The 20,466-nt window shown below is 41.2% G+C and overlaps 1 protein-coding gene across 1 annotated transcript in view; it reads right to left on the bottom strand.

The window, feature by feature from the left end:
• Positions 1–20,466, bottom strand: part of LOC137793784 (collagen alpha-1(XXIV) chain) — a 66,388-nt gene that overhangs the window by 34,516 nt on the left and 11,406 nt on the right. The window contains exons 5-19 of the mRNA XM_068590140.1: positions 17,709–17,762; positions 13,735–13,788; positions 13,388–13,441; positions 10,674–10,718; positions 9,946–9,999; positions 9,445–9,489; positions 8,201–8,254; positions 7,962–8,006; positions 7,054–7,107; positions 6,528–6,572; positions 2,758–2,811; positions 2,400–2,444; positions 1,972–2,025; positions 1,601–1,654; positions 857–910 (exon numbers count right to left, since the gene is read on the bottom strand). Coding sequence (XP_068446241.1) covers positions 857–910; positions 1,601–1,654; positions 1,972–2,025; positions 2,400–2,444; positions 2,758–2,811; positions 6,528–6,572; positions 7,054–7,107; positions 7,962–8,006; positions 8,201–8,254; positions 9,445–9,489; positions 9,946–9,999; positions 10,674–10,718; positions 13,388–13,441; positions 13,735–13,788; positions 17,709–17,762 — 765 coding nt within the window. The remainder of the gene's footprint in view (positions 1–856; positions 911–1,600; positions 1,655–1,971; positions 2,026–2,399; positions 2,445–2,757; positions 2,812–6,527; positions 6,573–7,053; positions 7,108–7,961; positions 8,007–8,200; positions 8,255–9,444; positions 9,490–9,945; positions 10,000–10,673; positions 10,719–13,387; positions 13,442–13,734; positions 13,789–17,708; positions 17,763–20,466) is intronic.

Below are 20,466 nucleotides of genomic sequence, written 5' to 3'. Positions count from 1 at the left end.
AACAAATTTGCCCTCAGGGATTAACAAAGTGTATATTCATTCATTCATACGCACGATACTCATTTAGTGTCCTTGGAGCCTTCTCGTTCCAACACATGTAATGGACTAGGATCACATCAAACGCCATGGTAAGTAAATGGCTATGTTCAGCAAATGTCATGGCAATGACCTGGTTGAGCAATTGGCCGGTTTGATAACCCCTTATCATACGAGAGGAACTTTTGACGTAAAGGTGGCAAGTGAAGGAAATATCATAAGGTCATCAAAAGGTCATCTAATGACCAAAATGAAGGAAATAATCTTGTTTTGTGATGTTTATTGTTATTTGCCCAATACATTTGAAAGAGTTCCAGAGCAAATGTTGGCCTAGAACTGTCAAAAGAGTAAAAAGGTCATGAAGTCAGATTAATAGTCCATGAAAAGCCAAAGATAATACATTATTAGGCAATTATGCAATATCTTGTGAATAAAGTTTACAAATTGACACGATGGTAAATGTAACGTTACTTATTTGGGGAGTATGAACGTGCTTATTATGATGCAAGATGTTGTATATTTATTGAGGCAAGAGGAGAAAGTTGGAAAATCATCCAAATCAATTGGGTCATTCTCTGTCCACCATTATAATAACAGAAAACGTTGTGTAACCCTTGGATCAACCATTGGCTATCGGTCTCATGATGGATGAGCCTCTGGGGACAACGGGGCTACATTTCAGGGGTACCGGTGTAGCCAGCAAATATCTGGGCCAAGACTGTGATTGCCTTGCTTGCACCACAGAATGTGTACCTGCATTTAACCAAACCATTGACACTTTTGATATACAAAATACTGTTGTTGTTGATGTTTGTCCTACCTCTGGTCCTGGAGGCCCATGTGGTCCCTGTGGCCCCACCTCACCAATTCTACCCTGTTATAAATACAGTGAAAACAGCTTCATTATTTTGTGTTTTGTGTCACCATGTAGGTATTGTATTCTGTTAATATGTCTTCATCATGAAATTGAGTATAGATGTGAATAATGTGTTGCCACATTGTGTGATTATAGCAATTTCATCTAATGGTTATTGACACTGATGTAGAGCAACAAGAAACTAAGCCCTGATCAGTCACAGCATGACACTAACAAGTAAGTAGCAAGTGCACAATAAAGGAGACGTGTCGTGAATGTGACAGTTTACACGCAACAAGAACAGATTCCCGATCTCATTGTGGAACACAGTGTGTACTTGGCTTTATATATAAAACCTGTACTACATGTCAAACGCGTACACACACTCACACATCCATACAAATTATAATAATAAGGGTTTGATTTTATACAGCACTTTTCTGAATACTCAAAGACGCTTTGCATAGGAATCATTCACCCAGTGATGAGAGGAGCTACCATGCGAGGTGCCACGTCAGGACTGTCTAACTTCCATGTACTATAGTCGCAGCTACGGGAGCAATTTTGCAGGTGCAAAAATAACAAAATAGAATAAAAAATATAAAATATAAACATACAAACACACAGTGCACAGATAAATACACCTTCCATAATGTCTACACATGCACCTTTGGCTGCAGAGACACATTCACACTCACACTCACGTACCGGTGGTCCAGGTTTCCCTCTCGGCCCAGTAAGACCAGGTCCACCAGCAACACCCTGAAAGAAACAGATTCAACACTTTCAAACTAATCTTACACATTGTGCTTGTGTGTGTGTGTGTGTGTGTTATTGTGTTTGTTGTCATCCATTACACTATAACTGAGTGCATTGCTTTATTTGTGTGCTAACTTCCCACTTCTGGGATCAAGAACAGCAACAAAAAAAAATCCACAAACTGTAAAAGTATTTCCAAGTGACATGTTCTCGAGTATTTTTTACTCGTGATGTCATGTTCGATAATGGATTCGAATAAAATATATTTTCATAAATTACTGGTAACAACAGTTGCATGCACATGATGACGGCAGACTCACCTTATCACCTTGGTCCCCCATCTCTCCTGGTTCGCCCATCTGTCCCACTTCATCCTGAATGTCACAGTATTATACAGAGATATAACACAACACTACTGTGATCACAATACAGCCATACTGTAGATACCTTTAACTAAAACATATACTGTATATGTAAGAACATCATGTAGCAACACTTCAAGGTAACTTACTATAAAAATGCAGTTTGATGATCACAAAAAAAACAAATGACAACACTATAAAGAACCAATATACATATGGAGCAATATACATGTATTAAAGGATTACTAACACGCTCTGGCTACTATCATGTTATTCAATTTGAGTTCATAGTGGCTGCATTATCCGAACGTTAACAGGATGTGAGCTGAGCGACTACTGACACATTACACACAAATACACAGCAATAATATAAATATTTAGATCACCTTATCACCTTTCAATCCAGGCAGGCCGGCTGGTCCTGCTGGACCCTGCCACGGGAAGAGGAATGAAGGAGAATCAGTCCATTAGTGAGAAGAGAGGAAAGGGGAAATGTTTGCAAGGAATCAGTGACTTCAATGACAGAATATGTTGTAAATGGAGGATAAAGCTGATGGGTAATACAAATTGACATTGTGGAAAGTGTTTTGAAACATATTTCTTTATATAGTTTGACAGTAGGGTGGTACATGATGCATGATGTGGTGTTACATACAGCGCATACAGATATCTTAATGATTTGACTTGACTTCACAGTATATTCCTGACATTTTGAGCATTTGCAGTAGCCAATGTCTAACTTACCTGCGGCCCCACCAAACCAGGCAGTCCTCGCAGTCCCTCAGGCCCTGGGTCCCCCTGTGGAGGGAAGGAGGTACACAATGGCATTTAAGTCTCACAAAAACACACACACACACACTTCTACACTGTCCCACGGTTGTTACCTGACACTCGATGGCATATTTCACACTAAATGTTTCCGGTTTCTTCTTGGCAGAGATGTTATTTTGACACGCATATGGTCTGAGGTTTTCACACAAAGCATTCCTTTTTGTCACAACCTTACAACAGGACTAAGCGGTGTTGACAGTGTATCCAGTTGTTTTGTGTGGGTCTGGGCTTGGCCTCGCTCACCACTTCCAGTCAACAACAGCCACTCTAATTGACAGAGGTGAGTGGAGAGTGGTCAGAATGTGTGGCCGGACAGAAAAAAATACCCTTTATAAGCAGGCAGGCTTTCCACTATGACCGCTGATACCATGTCGTCGGCAGTTTTGTTGCTGGCAATGAATCAATGACAAACAACAATCTGCCAGCAAAGTAAAAAAAAAAAAGTACATATATTTAGCTTTTCTATTTTTCTGTTTTTTAGGTTGTCTTGATGTGCCATCTGAGGTGTGGCAACACTGTAGAGGCTGGAGGGGGTTAATAAAAGCCCATTGTCGAGCAGTTGAGGAATCTCACAACAAACGTGGACAAAAAAGAATTGTATATGGAATATGTATATGTAGGTGGAGGCAAATGATTTGCTGTTATACTCATCTCACCGAGAACTTTGTCCCCCAAAAAACATATACAAAAGAATCACAAGTGCGAGGCGAGTGACAGGACAAGGTTTGATTATATATATCATCAAGGACACGAGGGCTCAAGCCAGGAAATCATCTGGCTCCTGTCAGGCTGGTGTTTGATGCGGCGGCTCCCCTGTGGCACTGCGACAGGACAGCCCCAAATCAAAAGCACTCCATCAAAAGAAACGTTCACCGGTGAACGCATGAAACATGTCATAGTGAGCAAGGGAGCGATAACCACCAGCCCAGCTGAATTGATCAACATCCCCACACGGCCGTCAAGCTGCAGCCTGAACGCCAGATGGTTTGACATCATCCAAATCATTATCTCCCAGCCGCACCGAAGACAAGTGAGTTAAGACTTGACAGAATCCAGATTGGAGCATTCCATCACCTCCTGTTTTCACACAACCACTGCAGCCTCAGAAACACAAAATGTTTCAGCACCCAGTGTATCATACACGTGATCGTATCCTATACTTGACACAACCTACAAGTGGGGAAAGCACAATTAAATGATTTCCAGGCCTCACCAAACCACTTGCCAATGATACAAACAAAAAATGTGTTGAAGTCGAAGTGGAAATTAGTAACACACACACACACACAAATAAAAAGTCGATAACTATATTTTGTCTCCAATGTGTTTCTCATTAAGGTTGTGAACGAGTGTCTGGCTGTATCACATTTTGCTGAGTCACACACTGGCAAAGACATCGACTGCATACCAGAAGGAACGCTTGCTGCTCTGCTTCTGCTCTCCCTCAGATTACTGGAATAAAGGTCTAACTAATAGACGAGTGAGCGCAACTGGAACCACGGGGGTGTGATTGACACTGTGAAGTGAAAATGAGTTTTAGATGTCAAATCAAAGGTCTTTGTGAGCAATATCCTGTGTCAAAATCACTCGGCCGGAAAATTGACTAAATATGAATTACATCAAAGCCAGGATTAAGGAGGTGAAAGTATTTTGGCTCTCTGGTATGATTACTCAAGAGAACCTCAAGGCAGTGATTTGTTGGTATAAAGACAAGCGACCACAACATCAGCTTCAATTATTAATGATTAATTCACCTGCTAATGATGAGAAATGTTGTCGTCTTTCAAAATATATACATAGATACACGTTTACGAGCATTTTCTGCTCACTAAAAATGTCCGTCAAAATATTTTTCACTACATGCATAGTATGATTATACAGTCTACAATCAAGACTGTGAATTCAACAATGATTGATGGTGTTTTGATTTGTTCCACAAAATCACTTGTGTAAGAACTGAATGTTTAAAAATAACTACACCCGGCAAAACACGTGTAAGAATAGATTCATTTTCAAAGATATTTTAGGCACCTTAACTGAACCTGAATATAGTCAGACCTGTAGTGCACAACTTTTTCTTAGCAAGACCTGCATATAAAAATAAAAAAAACACAATGTTTTAAAGATCAATAGGGTTATTAATACTATGGCAATCAAAAGAAACAAGAGATTAGCATTATTATGTTAATATGGCCGTCAACAAGGGCACTGATTCTGTCTTTCTTTATGGGGGAAATGGATTGACATGCAAAGGCAGGCAATAAATCAGAACGCTCACGACCTCATAATATTTTTTTTTTAGGATAACAGAGAAGTGGGTCATATTCTTGTAGGCATGTTTACACGGTGATTTATAGTGTCAGGTCTGACGGAGACTTGAGACATGGGGGTGAACTCTGGAGCGGAAAAACACATGAAAGATTTTCAACCAATTTCTTTTTCAGTTGACAATGACAATGATTTACTTTGGTAAATGTTCCTATTGAGTTTTACAACGGCACGTAGTGCCATAGCACATGACATGAACTAGGTCATGTTAGTCTGCAACTCTGAAGTGAAACACTGAATAAATGGAAAATGTCAGATTGGCTTACAGTAGTCCAGACCTGTGGTATGTCTCTTGTTTGCACTTTCCTGTATGCTGCTGTAATCCTCTAAATTTCTCAGCTGCAGGACTAATAAAGAATTGTTTTATCTTATCTTATTCTCTGTATTGTGATTGCTCTACATGTCCAACCTTCTTTTTGCTTGTATCCTTGTTTATGTAAAAACAAAAGAAAGCGTCTGCATGTCGTACGTCTGCAGTAAAGATGACTTACACTCAGTAGCCGAGGTGAAGGTTAAAGAAACACTGAGGGATCCTTCGAGCGCCTCAATAAATCCTCACGCAATGAGGACCAGCGTAAATGAATCTTGAAGGGATGGCACAGGACCGGTGCCATATACAGTCGTATCTATTTTTCTGGCATGAACAGGAGGGTGTTTAAGAGACCCTCTGTGAACTCAGACGTTTTAACAGTTCTCCGTAAGGTCTGTGACAGTCTAGATGTTTGTCTTACTGCTATATTAAGACAGAGCCACCCAAGTGTTTGCGCTTGAAACATTTAAACCTTTGGCAGCAAGCCAGCTTTTCATGATTGACATTTGCCATGCTTCCCTCAAACTGTATGTCTTCAATGTGTCCAATCATGAACAATTGTGTTCGCACCTCTCCGTCACAATGCATGCAGGGAATTCTGCCCTTTTTTTTTGGCATTATCGTGCCCATAGACCTCGTAGTGCAGCCAAAACAGTTTGATTCTGAATCCTGCCCTATTTCTATTATATTCCTTAGAGTTCATGTAGATTACTTAGATTTCAGTATCATTTTCAGTAAGAAATGAGCTACTGCCATGAAAAACAAGCACTCAACAAGTCTAACCGAAACATAGATGGCAGCATGACAATTCATATCGATCGCGCATGAAGAAACACAGCACATCCTGCAGTCCATCATCGTAACCACAATCTAACCACTAGAGATGTAGAAAATATGATGGACGGACTAGCAATCTTGGTAACAAGTACGAGAGGCAGAAGCCAAACTGTGAGCCAATTGATTGACAGAACAAACTTTGTACCGATTCTCCATGGGAAATGTAACACATTCATACAAATTATAATATTGCAAAAGTGATACTCACCCTCAGACCAGGAAATCCACAAATGCCAATCCCACCAACAGGCCCCTGTGAAACATCACAGCAACAGCATAAGTACACAGGACAGGACACTTACACTATTACATATTCCTCATCCCAAAGGCTTCATTGGAAATACAATAAAATCAATTTACATGTCTTCACGTGCAAACATCTGAGATGAAAAAGCATCTCAACATATTTATGTGCGAAGCCAGAAAACTAAATCATCATGGCTGCTCAGTCATTCCTATAATTGACAGCTTATGACTAATTATGTCGATCCTTCTGTAGACACACTTCAATAAACTTTAGGCTGCATTTCAGAAGTGTATGAAATGATTTACACATATTCATTTGAATACGTCTCTGTCACGAATGAACAAGGACAGGTAACAATCAGAGATAACCAGACTTCCCAGATGGAGGACAGACGGGTGAAATAACAGACAGAGATAGATGTAAAGTGCAGGATTTAAAAAAAAAAGAGGATGACTAAATTCACCAGAAGGCCGACAGGAGTTCTCACCTCATTGCCATCAGGACCAGGAGGCCCCCTCTCCCCCACATCTCCCACCACACCCTGTGGGAAAAGTGCATCCACACTCAATTGACGGTGCCAATTACACCCTCAACTGTGTCAAGTATAAAGCTCCTCCCTAAAGGTGAATGAACAGCAGTCCGTTCAGCTTTCTCAGCTTTCACACCATTACTTAATACCGTGACAACTTTTACTTCATATATAACATTTGAAATGCAATTTCCCCAAGTGATTGATTAGGATCCAATGTGCATTAACATGGTGTGAAAATAATATGTAATGAGGCAAGATAAGCCTGTTTATTGGTGAGCTCGTGGACAGGTTTACAACAGCCTGAGACCACAGACTTTGATGCAGTTAGCCAAACATCGCTAAACATTTCAGAAAAAAAAGCCTCTTGAATCAAACACACTGGGCTCACTGCCCGCTTGGCAACTCCAACAGACAAGCTAAGGCTTGTTTTTAAAACATTAACTTTTCACAGTGTGAGGTTCCGACCTTGACATTCCCTTTGTATCCATCTCAATCTGTATTTATGTTTAATGCCACCCAGGAACAAACTTGGCATTGCAGGACCAATGCAAAAAAAAAAAACAGGCATTCAACATGTTGTCACATCTTGTTACATCAGCTAAAGGAGTTAGCTTTAGCACATTAACACCAGATGCAGCATACACAATCTTTAAATTGCCCCTCGGACTTTTGTGGATGTTATTTTAAGAGGCGACACTATAAATTATCAGCTGGATAACAATTTAACCTGATTTTTCACATAAAATAACACAGATGCATGTAACTGTCTCCTCTGACTTATTGATAGATAACAAATATATGTATTTGTTTTGTCTGGAGGCTACTATGACCAATAGCAGGAATAAAAATGAATGAATTATTACGTGTCTTCCTTTGAGGCCAGGTTTTCCAACAGGACCACGAATGCCCTGGAAAAGAAAAATAAGTGGATAAATTACAATCCGGGTCATGTATGTATGTATATATATATATATATATATATATGTAAATAAATAAACTAAGCATCAGAAAAAGTAGGGGATAAAAAATGCAGAACAAAAATGGGAAGACATGAAATGGATTATATTATTAGAGATGAATGTGATTAATAAGACCGACTCACTTTCTCCCCCTCGGGCCCCAGTGGCCCAGCAACGCCTGGAGGCCCGATGAAACCCTGGAAATCAGAAATATTTAAATATTAAAATATTGTCTGAACCTTACTTTGAGTATCTCAACAAAACATTCCAACTTCTATTTTGCATAAACACTGCACATTGCTCATAAACCTTGCTGTAGTTTTGATTTGACTGATACAGAGCAGTGTTCTTCTTCCTCCCTTTGCTCGCACATTGCTGCATATCGTGTGTGTTACAGCTTCCTGTCGATGGTAAATGCTGTGAAACTATTGGATAAAAGTGTGTGAACCTGGATGTGTGTCCTTGTGCAACCACTAATACCTTGGCTGTAGTGTATCATTAGATGTAGTCAGTGTGTGTGATAAATGTGCACCCTGTCTCCTTTGTCTCTTTTACACACTCTCACATTCAAATCTTATCGTAATGTCTGTCTTTGTGGCTCTTTTTCACGTTGCTTCACTCTGGCATATTCATCCTACTATCTTGTTTCTATGAGCTGCAACGCTCCACTTAAGTCTCTTATCTCACTCACTAATTTATAATAATAATAATAACTTTATTTACATAGCACTTTTAAAAACAGAGTTTACAAAGTGCTTTAACAGATTTGCAAAGCATAGACACGACTCGAATGGCGGCAAACATAAAAGACCATACATTAAAAGCGTTTAACACAACCAAACCAAACCAAACAGCCAAAAAGAGCAGTAGAAAACAAACAAATATATAACTTATACAAACAAATCCATCGGAGCATAAGAACTGCACATAAAAACATAAAAGGACGACATCACTCAAAAGCAATTCTATAAAAATAGCTTTTAAGAAGGGATTTAAATGAATCTATTGAATTCTGCCAGCCTTGTCTCCTCCGGCAGATTTCAACCCCTTTCGTTTGCTTCCATATTTTCTCCCATCTGTTTGTATTCCATCCTCTTTTCATTTTTCTTTTCTCCTGTTTGGGGACGTTCTTGCTTACTGAGAAATAACCCATATAGTAAGACAAACCAGTCTGCCGTTATAGCGACAACCCAGGGCCCAGACCAGCCCTCTCAAGCCGCCTCACATCAGCTAGTATGTCAGAAATAACACTCAGATTCAGATCAGTCTCTCTGGAACAAGGCTGCCGGCCGGACACTGTCCAAATCCTTTCAGGAAATGAAGAGTTCCATCCAGCGCTATTAAAGAAAAGTGGGCAGAATGAGAGCAAAGAGCCACTTGTACTTACGCGGACACCTTTAGGCCCTGGGTTACCTTGTGGCCCGGCTAAGCCCTGCAAAAAAAAAAAAAAAAAAAAAAGGACTCAGCTGAGGTTAGTGGTTTCACATGGTGAGAGAAGCATGAACACATCAGACTCTAATTGGCCTGAAAGACAGCGAAAAGAATGCATATGTTTTTTATACTTTAAATTGGACTTGGACCACACTGCACGTGGTTTAAGTCCACAGACTGCAAAGACGAAAATACATCAGGAATCAATTGCTTTGATTAATGCCTTTCATCGCAAACGATATTTTCCAATAAACCCGTAGGACAAACAGTATTTTACTGCTGACTGCAGAATCCAAAATGGGTAAGAAACATGCATAGGAAAGCAGAAGGAAAGGTGCAATATGCAGTTATCATTATCATTGCTGTGTATTTTCAGTAGAGTTCTTGATAGAGCAACGAAGAATCGAAGAGGATCGATGGAGGAACTGGAAGCGTATTTTTGTATTTTTCACTGCACCTGCCTGCCAGGGTAACCTGCAGCTCCGGCTTCCCCTGAAAGTCCTGGAATGCCCTGCAGCAGAGAGAGAGAGAGAGAGAGAGAGAGAGAGAGAGAGAGAGAGAGAGAGAGAGAGAGAGAGAGAGAGAGAGAGAGAGAGATGAATGAACGGTGAATAGGGAGATTAGATGGATGGATAAAGTGAAAGAGGAGACACACAGACCTCTAACAGCATTGCCAACTGAGGAATAAAACAAGCACTGTTCATTCCGGACAGCCTCCACCAAGACAACCCTGTCTATTAACTGTACCTTTCTGCAGCCCTCCAACCCACTCCTCCCTGCCCGGCTCAGTCTGCTGTTTTTCCACTCAGTGTTAAAATAACACTTTGCATTTTAAACATTAAGCGGATTTAAAACAATCATCAGCTGCTGTAATACCTATTGCTATAGATGTTGCATGAATCATAGACCTTGAACATATGAACATTATAATAGTCTTCATATTCCGCTGAAATTTACTCTTATTGTCTGACAGGACCAGAACAAATATGAAATATGTGATGGTTTTATAATGTTGTTAATCAATGCTTAATATTATTTCACCAGGAGCTCAGATTTGACACAGTCAGGCCACGGCTGTTGCCGGCGCGGAGACATAATACAACTCTTTCTCTTGATTACACACACACACACACACACACACACACACACACACACACACACACACACACAGACATCACAACTTACTTGTTCTCCTCGCAGTCCGGCTGATCCCGGATAACCTTTAAGACCCTTGAAAGTGGAATAAAACAAAATGATGTTGAATAAGTTTCACCCCAAAACACTAGACCCATTAACAAGTTGAATCTTCAGCCATGCTCAAAATGACGACGCTAACACGCTAAGGCTTAGCGAGTATAATGTTTAGCATGTTAGCAGGCGAACATCTTGGTCTGAAACTTGCTCTCTGCAACTGGTTGCTAAACTTTCTCTCAGGCAGACAACAATCAGTCAGAGTTGGCAACCGCACAACTGACACAATAACTGCGAGCACAGGGACCCCACAGCGCTGTGTACTGAGTCCCCTGCTGTACACCCTCTTCACATACGACCGTGTAGCCTGCCAGGAAAACACCAGCATCAACAAGTTTGCGGATGATGCAACGGTCATTGGAATGATCACCGGTGGGGCTGAGATGGCGTACAGAAGAGAGGTGGAGGAACTTGTGGCCTGGTGTCGGGACAATAATAGACCAAGGAGATGATTATCGACCCAAGGAGGAAGAGGGTGCAGCACTTTGTATAGGTGGGACAGAGGTGGAAAGGGTGAAAACCTTTAAATTCCTCGGAACGCATTAAAAAGGCCCAGCAGCAACTTTATTTCCTAAGAAGGCTGAGGGAATTTGGCATGCCAAAATTCCCAGCAACTTCTACAGAACAGGTCATTCTGACTGCAAATTCCCATGCATGCAGACTGACATTTAAAATGTGATTTGATTATCAGTGTTATAATCCATTAGGCTTGCACTCTCTGGGAAAAAGATAGACAGCAGGAAGTTTGGTGGAAATACAATAAATCTGTTTCGATGTTTCATTTGCTATGTTTTTTTAAATAGAAACTATATTTATTTGTCCTGTCTTGTGTTTTCAGGACACAGTTAATGACCATTTCTGGTTTCTGCCTGAATGGTTGCAAAGTACAGTGCGTTGAAAAAAGTAACCGACACAACTAAAACCTCAAAAAAATCGATCCAATAAAGTGATTGCTCATTCTAATCGAGAAGTCACTTTTGTGCTGGCGCCAAATGTTGCTCCTTTGTTAACCAGACACTTCGTTTTAGACTAAATGAGATGTATTGTTCAGTAAGTCCAAGCTTCTCTTAAGTCCTTTTATTTTTCCATTGAAATGTATTATCAACAACAGATGTTAACAGTTCCCAAACACAAAGTCTGAGTCAGGTCATAATCTTTTTAGGGAAGCAAGAGACCTTCTTGCATTGACTCCATCGTGTGCTTCCAACAGATGAACCTTCACACTCTACAAGGCCAACTTTGGGGTAAATAGTAAAGGACCCGAGCCATTCATTTCCTCTGGAAATACTTGTGAGGGCATAGTTCATGTGCTGGGTATATTAAGTTCAGCTCCTGCAAACACCGGGATGGCCTCCTGGGAGGCAAGGTGAAGGCCAGCTATGTGGAGACAAGACTCAAAGCTTCAAAAAGAGGCAACGAGGACAACTGTGTAGATAAAGCCAAGTGTGATCTCCTACAACAGGTTAAGTCTGTTCTGTAAAGCCACAAGCTCAGTTCTAGTCACAGCTCAAACAAAACAAATCTGAGTTATCAGATAAAGGGCAGAAGGAGTGTGCCTGTGACTATGGGCACACTGGTGGATACAGGACGAGTGGCTGTGTCCTTTATTTTAGTGATAGCAACATCCCTGCAACACTCTGTCTTAGGCGTCACAATTGCTGACCTCAGGAGACCTCACACCTCAGGAGGCATGAGATACTGTGCGTTTCATCGACCTCATAACCTCGGGCAGTGTGCTTTTCCTCTTTTGGAAGACCTTTGACCTTGACCTCAGAGCATATCAAGTTTAAGGGAGGCAGCTCTGACGCTCTGAGAGAGAGGCAATAACGCAGAGGTTTCTGCAAAGACAGGCATGCAAAGATAGTGAAGAAGAAAAGAAAGTGTCGGGAAAAAAGTTTATTGATTAAAAATGTTTCTTTCTGTTGAGATAAACTGGAATGAAGACAGGTAGGAAGCAGGGTGGTCTGTAGACTGCCTCTGACAGGGTAACCCAATACAGACCACATTAGACCACAAGAGGCCTGAGCTACCGTATGTGGCTCACACTTAGGGGAGAACTCAGTGGGAACACTGATACAGTCAGTGTGTGTGTGTGTGTGTGTGTGTGTGTGTGTGTGTGTGTGTGTGTGTGTGTGTGTGTGTGTGTGTGTGTGTGTGTGTGAGTGTGTGTGTAAATGCATGGTCTTAACCCTTGAACTTCCTCTCAAGCCAACCTTTAACGTGCATGAGTGCGATTAACAGACAGAGCTGCTGTTATAAAAGTCAATCAAATTCAATGCTCGTTTTGAATAGATTTTTGGTTTGATGTCTGAAATAACTGTGTCAAATGTTTAACTTCAATTAAATAAATGAAATAACTAACTAAGCTTTTAAATGCCTAAATAAAAGACAGCTGCTAAAAAGTGGCTAACTGAGACTTCATCGGTCCATCAGGCAAAAAAGACTAAAATCAGGCAATGACATCAATGCAAGCATTACAAATAACAATATATAGGTGAACGCACCCTTACAATCTAATAGATTTCTTAATAATTATCAAACTGCGCTACTTGGACACATCAAACAAAAATAGTTCCTGACAGTAAGCATTCCTCTATCTCCGGCATCAGCTGCTGCTTTAAACACAATAAGATCAAATAAAATCCTACCGTTGGACCTGGAAATCCATCTTGCCCAGGCAGACCAGGTGCACCTCTCTCCCCCTGTTGGTACAAATGAAAAAGAGAGAATACACACCGCCATTACAGAGACGATATTGTGAAAGCATCGTGACAATGAATACTTGTAGAATAGTATGTTTTGAAAAGAAAGCATTTTAAAGGAAGTTGCTGAATGAACAACCTAAGAAAACAGTTATTTAGATCAACTTCAAAAAGTTGTTCATCATCCACATCACAGCGTTGAGTGATTCATCATATAGACAAGAATCATTGCTAACCGAGGGAAGGCTTTGTGACAAGAGGGCCAGAGGAGAGGCCGGAGGACGATGTCTTACCTTCTCTCCTGGTGGAGCCTGGCCTGGAGACAGCCCCGGGTCTCCCTTTGAGCCCTAGAATGGAAACAGGGTAAATAAGTTCAGATGAGTTTGCATGTTTTCTCTGTCCCATAATTTGGACTGCTTCCCATATTATCTCTTTGTTTGTGTTCTGCTGGTGCAACATCTGTGGCATTGTGCAAACTCCAACGTGTCGACGTCTTGAGATGCAGCTCCTCTGATGGCAGCAAGATGTTAGCGCCACAAACATAGTTAACTTTATTGACGTCAATAAACTTCCTAAACTTTTCTAAAAATAGAGGTATAGTTAAGTGCCTGGCTGTGCACTACACTGTGGTTCAGATTAGGATATTGTGGCTTGAAACAGCTGAAACAATAAAAAATAAAACCTTTTAGGAAGCTATGGGTTAGGTCAAGGATGTTATATTTGTATTTTTGGATGATTTTCGGATGGTTTCAACAGTTTGTAGCTCAGTTCTGTACATGACACACCAGGCGTTATGGAGGGAGGTGTGTGCGCTGCAATACTGGTGAGTATGTGTGCATGTTTGTGCCTTTGAAGAGACCACTCTGTGTACGTTTCTGTTGTAAATGCAAACTTGGAGGTGTCCCAGTTTTGAAGCCAGTCTATGAAAGGTTTTCAATCAACCATGACAATAACCTGCAGTAAGGAGGATTCATTTAAGTCGAATTACCCTAAATAAAAGTGGCTTTTTTTAAAGAACAAGCATGTTAAAAAAAAAAAGCCCCAAAAAAGAATTCATCAATTTCAGTCGCACTCTGAATACACTGCAGCTTCTCGAGGACCCTTGATCTGTCAGTGTGAGACCTAAACGCACATTTAATTCTTTATATATAAAGGACAGATCTAGACTCGCCGTCCACATTTCTGCACAGTGACTAAGCAAGTAACACTTTGAGGAGCCTTTGAGGATCCAGACCGCACTCAGTTTCTCTGTCATCCCAGACCACATGTGTTATTCCCACAAGGCAGAAGACAAGTCAGAGTCTGCCAGAATGGAGCTGATGTTGCATGAAGTGCTTTTCCACAGGACAGCAATATTACATTTCAAAAGCCAGAGATCTTGTGGCTCGCTTCCTAAACTGATGACATATTTTATATTGTCAGATGTCTAAAAATGTACTTCAAACTCAAACAATATTACAGAGAGAGCTGTATCCCTACAGAGGTGTTATGACATGCCAGAGCAGCTGTCTTTGGACCTCTCCACATCATTTCAGATCAATTACTTAACAGGCTGAGTTATGGACCAAAGACCACGTCTCAATTTCTCATCTCACAATATATATCTCGGTATTTCTACTACCTCAATGTTTAGTTGAAAGTCAAAGCCACGTGTGGCTTTCATTAAAACAGAGCTTTTGAGAACTACTTTAATTCAATAAATGTAGAAAAGATTATTGTGCTTATTTTAAAAAAACGTGTTGTTCTAGACTCATCAAAGGAGTTATTGTGAGAATAATGTTGTTTTTTTTTAAACAGACCAGACCTAGCCTAAGTTGCATCCCAAGAGAATTATGAACATGGCTACATCCTCAAATGTTGGCTTTGACAACAATGCTTATTCATATACAAACTGAAATATACACTGAAAATCAAACCAACACAATCACTAGTCTCTCTCTCTCTCTCTCTCTCTCTCTCTCTCTCTCTCTCTTTCTCTCTCTCTCTCTCTCTCGCTCAACCACACAGTTATGCTCACACATAGCTCATACATAAGGTGACTGTGGCTCAGTGTTTAGCAAAAATGGAAGTCGCTTTGGATAAACCGACTGCACCGATCCGCCTGTCGATCTCCCGCTCCGCCTTTACCCTCACTCGTAAGCAAGACCCCGAGATACTTGAACTCTCCCGCGCTTGGGGTAAGCATTTTGTCCCCACCTGGAGGGAGCAATCCACCAGTTTCCGGCAGAGCACCATGGCCTCAGATCTGGAGGCGCTAACTCTCATCCCTGCAGCTTCACGCCCCAGTGGATGCTGGAGGTCACGATCCGAGGAGGCAAACAGGACCATATCATCCGCAAACACCAGAGAGATGATCCCGAAGCCCCCAAACCGGATCGCACCCCTATACTATAATCGTAATAATAATATAGAATAATATAGAATATCTTCTTTGATTGTTCAAAAAAAAGAAAAAGAAATGTGCACCATACACTTCTGAATATACAATGTAAATCATTCACTTTCAGCTGGTTCTGGTGTGGAGTGCTTAGGCATTGCTTGACACCTTAGATCCTATATTTTCCTGAGTAGATCTTGAGCATCATGTTTTCATAGCTTTGACTGACAGCCAGTGAGGCAGCTTGGGATGGGAGAGCAGAAGTTATAGCACAGCGTAATACCACAGCTCCTTTCTGTTTGAAAGAGTCAGCAGTGCATGAAGCAGACTCAAAATATCGTTTTAGTCCTGCAAGCTTATTGTCATAACATTTCAGACCGTGAACACGTCAAGTAGGCTCAGCTTTCTGGACTATATACACCTTCGTATTCATCCTAGTAACCAAACACATTTCAACAAGAGATATTTTTCCTAACTGAGACAAAGAGTCTCTCAATTTGTCCTCCGCCTCCACAATGGGGTTGGGGATGTGGGGATGACTCAGTGACAGGTCACAACGGTATTAGATAAGCGGATTTCGGTACAAACGAATGTGGTCTGAAAGCTGAAGGGACCGTGAGCGAGCAGGTGGCCTCATAATTTACCAATCAGACGCCCTCGGACCTTGCTGGGACACAAGGTCAAGGGTGACAGAGAACAAATACATCTATGTTGCTGTGCTGTGTTTGACTAATCAGGGAGGAAAACAGAACATTCCTCTCTTTATGTGTGCGAGGTGAGGGAGACGAAGAGATCGTAATTCATTAAGAGTACTTCCGTATATTTGTCTTCTTTTTGGAAATGTTACAATTCCAAATGGGGAGTTATCATCTAATAAGCAAAATGATTCACATAAAAAGAAAAAGGTGAGGCGGGTGGACTATCCACTTGTTCTTTGTTTCAGCTATAGCGGGACCATCCTTCACTAACTGCATGCTGTATGCAGCCACTCTGTGGTAGCCCGTCGGGATCACAGTCACCACAAGCATCTGCGTGGAGCTGCCCACATCCTTGCTCAGTTGTTTCAAAGTAGCCTTTACATCTGGTCTGAAGTGGGAAAACACTTACCAGAGATTTAAAAAGGCTCATTTTCTCTCGTTTTCTCTTCATAAGCAGTCAGCGTCATGGCTAATGAGCCGGGACTAGCCCGATTACGCCATGGTGAAAGCCTTAAAGCTATATCTGCTACGGAGGGGGATGTCAATCTGGTCAGCGACCATCGTTGTCTCCTCCAGCCATTCCTGCTACACTGTGAGAACACAATGGCTCATTATTATCATATTACCCATGTGGCTGTGTCTGGTTGAATCCAACTCCCGTTCTCAGCAACTGAGATTGGCTCTGGAGGTAAACACGTGGCATTAACTGCTAATTAATGCCCTTTAATAACACACTTTTACTTTGACTTGACTTAGTGTCATGGGTCAAAAAGATAACAAAAAAAAGCAACATGAGCAGCAGAGATTTCCTGGTGACGTCTGAAAAACAAGCCGAGACGAGCAAGCCTTGAGAAATTCAGCCAAGAGTCGTGCACGTGTGTTCAGGCCTAAAATAAAAGTACTAATTCAATACATTAGGTGTTAGTGACAATCAAGATTCAACTTAAAGGGTCATTTTGTCACACACGTACCACTCTGCACGTGACAACTTTTGCCCCGCCTCCTCCCGAAAAACTTGTACCTCAGTCCTGTTACACATTTTTCTCTGAGCAGAATCCTTTGTCACTGCACAGATTCTGTGAGAGTTCCCTCAAACGGCAGAGCCTTTTCTGCCTAATTTAACTGCATACCCATGTGCTATGAATGTGTGTTGGCTGTGTAAGTCTCCCTCCCATGGGAGAAGGGCACTCACCTTGGGCCCAGGTGGTCCAGGCTGTCCGGGGCTTCCATGTGGACCGGTGGGACCCTGAAGACAGACAGAGAAAGAGCACAACACTCAATCACAGTGCATTGTCGAAAGCAACAGCTCAGTATTGACTTGGAGCTCTTCCCATTTCTCATTTGTGTTTGATTTAATTCTCTGTCCTTCATCGTTCGTGTAGGTCTCGTAAGGTGCTGTTCTAACCGCAGTCCTGAAAGACGTTTCACCTTGATAATACGTGTGTTTTTATGGATGTACACATGTTTAACTCCACTGCTTTTATCGTGACATGATGCTTACAACTCTAAACTGCTGTTTGCGGCAAAATGTTGTATCAATAAACACTACCTTACTGCTCTATATTATCATATTTGATTGCTTTAAATACTACATACTTTACATTACATTATTATATAGTGCTTTGAAATGACAGAGTCAAGGATGCTCATTTTGTTGAACGTCTGTTGCCTGGACTTGCATATCTTCCTCGAGATGCAAGGAGAGGAGGCGTAGCTCCACTAACTAACCCCTTCATACATTGCACATCTTCTTCACTGTGAACCTTTGCACACTGACCCAATATTTTTTGCAGATTCAGCACAAAATTGTACAGCCGTCTCATTCTGAAATCGAGTTCCATTTTAAATATTTGTTATGGTATTTTCTATTCAACAATCATGTTCATGAGTCTTGAATACTTAGCCTGTAACATGCTTCCTCATTATGTTTATTGTGTTTTATCACTATTGTTAATTGTTTTATTGTACTGAGGCAAATTTAAAGTCTTTAAGACAAATCATATGTCAATTTCCAGCATCCATCTGGAATAAAGAGACATGAACTTGTGAAATAAAATAGTGTCTTTGGAATTAGTGTGGCTCTCTGTCATGCCTCGCTCAGATCTCTCAGTGGGAAGCACCTTCTTGATCAATCATGGAAGCTCCACTACCACCAGCTTATGGGACAGAATTCCTTAAACATCACAGGTATGAAATGAATGCACAACCACACATGCACGCCTATGCCTTGTGCATGTGTGCACATTGATATACACACACACACACACACACACACACTACATGCACTACATTCCTGCACATCTGTTATCCTGCTGCTTGCAGACCACGCTTTCTCTGCAGGAAATAGGCCCTCCTTTCTTTCTTTTTCTCTCTCTTAAATGTCATTTTTGAAGGTTCTCTTTAAAATATGCATAGCTTTAAAGTGCCATAAATTTGTTGTCTGTCCTGTTTGGTTCTGTTTAATTAAGTGTGGCTTCAGCCGCATGGGGTCATAGACCCCATGCTGCAAGCACACTTCATGTTCTCCTGCGGGCTTATTATTATTATTCTTCTTATAGTCAAACCACTACTCCTCCCAGAGCGTTGCCAGCACATGCGTAAAAAATACATCGAAACGTGCGGTTTGCGCGGGAATCGTGAGGTATGACTTTTCTAAGAGATTCGCCCGGCCGTTTTCCCGAAAAATGCAAAAAACGTCAAAAACTGTCAAAAAAATTTCACGAAATGTTCGTAGAGGGTGGCGCACCAATTAACAGAGTGAGAAGAAGCGACAGAAACTGCTAAAAAAATAAAACGTATTTTGTCTTTACTCGCACAATGTTCACTCTTCATACACCATTGTTGGATAGAAACGTTGGAAATCTTGTCTTCTGTCATAAACTGCGGTCGATAGGAATCCAACAGACTCAGACGTCTTGAAATCGGACTGAATGTGAGAGCAAGTCCACCTCGCTCTGCCATCCGCCGCCATGTTAAATCTCCCTCCAAAGCCACGTCTCCCCTGAAGCTCGTACCTGATTTGTAAATCGCCCGTACAGACACATGTTTTATCGTACAGACTCGCCAGTCACAGTATCTGTTCATCAGGTCTTCCTAACGCTCAATATGCGATATCGAAGCAATAGTGGCTTTTAAAGTACCATTTTTTTTAAATAGTTTGAAAGGAGTTCCACAGTATTTAGGTCTATTAAGCTCAGCGTAAGGAAGTCCCTTTGAAGTCATCACCATGGCAACCTTTGCTCTAGCGACCCACAGGTGTTCTCGTTAGGGCAGTTTAACAGACACACAGACACTTACACACGCACACACAACACAGATGACTTCTGTCTCTCTGTCTGTTTGTCTCACACACACACAGACACACATACACACATACACACACACAAACAAACAAACACATACACACACACAAACAAACAAACACATACACACACACACACAACACAGATGACTTCTGTCTCTCTGTCTGTTTGTCTCACACACACAGACACACATACACAGACACACATACATACACACACAAAGACGTTTACGTGTGTTTTATATTGTGTAGTTGTCAACACTGTGATCATTAATAAGGTCATATGATATTTCATATACGTTTGTGTGTGTTCAGGACGTTCAGTAGTTTATTTCCTTAAGTCCACAGTCCAGTCTGCCTCTAATCAGTCTGCTGGCGCTCACTTGGTCACCATGACGACGGCAGCACACAGGTGCTTCATATCAGCCAATCAGTTTAACACACAAACCAACTCAAGTGCTTTGGAGGAGAGACGGGCGTCAGAAACAAAAGCTATATATTGCGACGTCTTACGGCAGTAGTAGCCACACTTTCAAAATTTCTTGCGAAATTTTCTAGTTTAGTATTTCTAGGGAAAACCATACAATTGTGCTTCGAGTTTAGCAGTCTGAAGTATTGAAGTTGAAACTCTAATACATATTGAGCACCT

Source organism: Clinocottus analis, unplaced genomic scaffold (genome assembly GCF_023055335.1).
Source record: "Clinocottus analis isolate CAN_PGR_092001 unplaced genomic scaffold, fCliAna1.0.p SCAF_23, whole genome shotgun sequence".
In the NCBI taxonomy this organism is placed as follows: Eukaryota; Metazoa; Chordata; class Actinopteri; order Perciformes; family Cottidae; genus Clinocottus; species Clinocottus analis.
Note: the sequence above shows the minus strand (reverse complement) of the source record. Positions and strands in the feature narration are given on the sequence as shown.